We start from the raw sequence: 4278 nt of genomic DNA on the forward strand, positions 1-4278 counted from the left end.
CCACAACTCATCTGATACTCTACCTTCGTTCTGCCCCAGCTGTTCCACATCACCCCATCAGTTTGTAATTTCTCTGCCCTGTTCTGTCAGCTGACAACCAATTTTTATTAATAATACTTTTACAGACAAACCAGTCAGCTGATATAAGGACAGAATTTTCGAAACTCTGATCTAAACTGATCAATAGTCCTCTTTAAATAAGCTCAATAAGGTAGCACTGGAAACACGATCTATAAATAAGTAAAAATCTCCTAAATTAAGTGTATTTACCCTTAATTTCAGTAGGTAAATGAGATAGTTTGCCAATGGAATGAGTATTTTTACTCTTAAAATAAGATAATTAGATAATTTGCACTTGAAATAAGACAATGCAATTATGTTTACTTATTTGAAGTGTAAATTGTCTTGTTCCATTGGCAAAATGTCTCTTTTACCTCCTCAATCCAAGAACAAATGCACTTACTTTAAGAAAAAAATACTTATCTAGATTTTTGATTTTTTCCAGTGAGGCCAGCTCTGTTCTAGGAACTCCTTTAGAACATCTGGAGATGATTTCACAAAGAAGAATTCTTCGTAAAGCGAAGAACATTACGGAAAACAGTGAACATCCTCTTCAAGAAGATTATTGAACAACATCGGAGTGTCTTCACTCAGAATTTTCTTCCAATACAAGTCAGACCTCTATAGAGGATCCTTCAAAAAACCTGGAGTTATTACAACCTTTCAATTCCCTTCAGGGTCCTTTAATTGTTTCTGAAATGAGCATGAAAGTATTTAAAAATAAACCCAATCTAGAATCACTGACGCTAATCTACCAACATCTCTGCACATGGATCCTCTTTTTAAATGTGTGCTTCCTCTAAATGTGTAAATGATCAGTGAAAATTAAGGATATGAAAACTGTTTTCTCCTCTTCATTGAAATATTTTTTTCAAATTTAAAAACAGAGCAAAATTGATGGTTTTGATCAGTCATCATTGATTGATTGTTCCTATAATGAGTTTATTTTCTAACTGTAGGAGAAACAGACTGAATTGTCTTGTCGTCTCTCTCTTCTATCGTCTTCAGGAAGTGTTGCAGTTATTGTCTGCATGTTCCTCCTGGTGGTCGTCCTGGTGCTGGGAGGATTGTACCACTACAAGTTTAGGTGAGTCCTGAGTAAATCATAACATTGCTTTAAACTAAATGATTATGTGTAAAGACCAATCTCTCTCTCTGTATTATCTTTTACAGACGGACGTCATACGGCCCTCTCATGGAAAGCTTCGACCACGGCAGCATAGGAAACTTCCCCAACCCGATGTATGACCCTTGATGTTTTGGATCTCTTATCTCAGGAGAATGAAGAGTCTCTGCAGACAGTACGGATCTGCACAGAGTTGTAGCAGTATGTGACTGTGGACGTCTGTTTCAGTTATGGAACCTGTCATGAACACTGGTTAAGTGGCCTATTTCCGTGTTTTTCTGGTTAAGAACAACTTTTTAGGTGTTTTCCACTGAAAGATGAAGTAAAATAGTGACCTTCACATTCAGGACACTCTGATGCACAGAGAAACGGCCAGGAAAGGCCAATACAGAAAACTTAGTTGGGCCTTTTAACTGACAGAATGTGAAGCAGAAATGATAATCCTGGGAACTGTGTCAGATTTTCTTATATTGTCTGGGTCTATATGGTATTCTTCGGGTAACATGAAGCAAAACTGTGAGATAATATTATACGTCAAAATGAACAGTAAATTAGGTTTATAGGAAGAGCCAGGAGTAACCAGAAAGTCAAACGAGTGAAAATAAATGCATTTTAAGGAAGGATTTTCATTCAAAGACTTTTCTTTTCAGTATTTGTGTTTATTGATCAGGAAAAAAAAAACGATTAAATATGAATATTTAAAAAAAAGAGTATTAAATCGTATACAAATAAATCGTTATTTTAATAACTTTGTCTGAAAACCTTCAGTTTGCTGTAGATCAGTGAATGACTTTAATTTCCCTTTGCTCTGAAAGCAGGACAAAGTTTGGATTGTAGTTTTAAACTAAGGATGCTGTTTGTTTGTGTGAAAAATAATGTTTTAATCCTTTGCTGTTTCTTTAAGTTTGAAATTTAATTGTTTAAGTAAAAATACAGATAAAAAAACAAACAGTGATGCATTGATAAAGATCATTTTGGAGAAATTATTTGTAGTTCATAGTTCTTTACTGGGTACAGTTTTTTTCTTTTGTCATACAGGAATCCTGAGTGTCAATATACATGTCAGAAAACAGTGTGGTCAGCTAAATAAGTTAATAAAGAATAAAATGAGACATTTTTAAAATTATTAAATAAATATTTTATTTGTTGTTTCTTTGTTAGATTAAGCATGTAACTCATAAAATACTGTTTGAAATTGGAAACCAAATAAAAAAATACAAACAAACAAGTTAGCTTGCCAATTAGCATTAGCATTTGCTAGTCGTCTGGCTACATTGTGGTATGGGGTCGTTTTAAGTGATTTATTGTTGGTCCACGGAGGCTCTTCCGCTCCGTACTGCTCTTCTCTTCTCTTTTTTAGCGGCTTCTTTTATTCAGGACCTGGAAAAGAATGTCTGACTCTGAATTAAGCTATTTCAATCTGAAAAACTCACAAGAAGAGACGAGACAGAAGAAATTTATTGATACACTTACTTTGTCTTTGGTGCTGAGACTTCAGCAGAAAACATAGGCAAGGCAAGGCAAATTTATTTGTATAGCATAAAATAAAATAAAAAATGCAGAAACAAAAAAAGAATATTAAAATTAGTTGGATTAAAGAAAACATGTTTTTGTTGAACTGTTTAACTAGAATAGTCGAAGGCAATCCTAAACAAATGTGTTTTCAGTCTTGATTTAAAGGAACTCAGGCTTTCTGCACTTTTACAGTTTTCTGGAAGTTTGTTCCAGATAAGTGGAGCATAGGAACTAAATGGTGCTTCTCCATGTTTAGTTCTGGTTCTAGGTATGCAGAGCAGGCTGGAGCCAGAAGACCTAAGTGGTCTGGAGGGTTGATAAACTGATAGCATAGAGCTGAATTTTGATAGATACGCATGAACAGGAGTGAAGAACAGGGCTATTTCCCCCCCAGGCCTGAAACTGGTGGTGGAGTGAAGAGAGAGAGATGAAGTTGGTCAGTCTATAGACTGCTGGTTAGTGAGACGGTCTGCTGAGCTTTATGGGGAGATCCAGTGGACTGCGTGAGCTGATACTAGAGCTTCACTCAGGGACCTGGAAGATGAAAGACCAGCTTGGATAACAGGTTGAGAGAACCTGTCCATGATTAGCAAGCATGGAGTGACAGTGGAGAGGAAAAACTCCCCGTTGGGAAGAAACCTCTGGCAGAACCAGGCTCAACATGGCGGTCTGCAGCTTGACCGGTTAAGATGAGACAGGGAACGCAGTAAGAGTCCGGGAGGAATGAAACTCTGATGACGCTTTAGCTATGATGGTGGAGGAGGGGCTGGAGGGGGGTTGAAACGGGTCACTGAAATGAAGACAGAGTGCAACCACCGCCTGCGCACAGAAGCAGACAAGTTCCGGATCGGAGGCCTTTCAAGATGAACTTTGGACGGCTTTCGTGAGGTGTGGTGCAAAGCTGATTGGCTGTGTCACAGGTGGATGTAGGAGAGCAATCAGTTTCTTGATTTGAACTTCCGCTTAAGGTCCATTACGAAATCAAAATGAAGTTTTCATTCTGGTCTAAAGGTTTGGACTCAAACCAAGGGTGTCATAGTTAGTTATTAAATAGAACTTAGGAACAATTAATTAGGTTTATGAGTGATTAACTTACAGGACCGTGTCTGTTTGTATTGTATGTTAATAAATACTAATATTTCAAAAGTTTTTTTTATCTTATTTTTGTTATGAAAGAGCAAAACAGAAAGAATCTGTAAGGCAGTAATTAATTTTTTATATTCACTGGAAAAATCGAAATCTATATAAGTCAATTTTTCTTAAATTAAGTACATTTGTTCTTGAATTTAGGGGGTAAGAGAGACACTTTGCCAATGGATCAAGACAATTTACATTTAAAATAAGAAAAAACTATTGCATTGCCTTATTTCAAGTGCATATTATCTAATTATCTTGTTTTAAGAGTAAAAATACTAATTCCATTGGCAGATCATCTTATTTACCTACTCAAATTAAGGGTAAATACACTTAATTTAAGACATTTTTACTTATTTCTAGATTGCTGATGTAGTCGCAGGCGTAACTTTCTGAAGGAGTGGACATGTCTCCACCATAATTATCTACCTAGATAAATACAA

General features: G+C 36.1%; 1 protein-coding gene across 1 annotated transcript in view; it reads left to right on the forward strand.

Annotated features, from left to right (window-relative positions):
- Positions 1-2370, forward strand: part of LOC107097076 (mucin-5AC-like) — a 9795-nt gene extending 7425 nt beyond the window's left edge. The window contains exons 3-4 of the mRNA XM_015394068.1: positions 1069-1147; positions 1234-2370. Coding sequence (XP_015249554.1) covers positions 1069-1147; positions 1234-1315 — 161 coding nt within the window. The 3' untranslated portion in view covers positions 1316-2370. The remainder of the gene's footprint in view (positions 1-1068; positions 1148-1233) is intronic.
- The last annotated feature ends 1908 nt before the right edge of the window (positions 2371-4278 follow it).

The sequence above is a fragment of the Cyprinodon variegatus genome, unplaced genomic scaffold (assembly GCF_000732505.1).
Source record: "Cyprinodon variegatus isolate N-32 unplaced genomic scaffold, C_variegatus-1.0 Scaffold670, whole genome shotgun sequence".
NCBI lineage: Eukaryota > Metazoa > Chordata > Actinopteri > Cyprinodontiformes > Cyprinodontidae > Cyprinodon > Cyprinodon variegatus.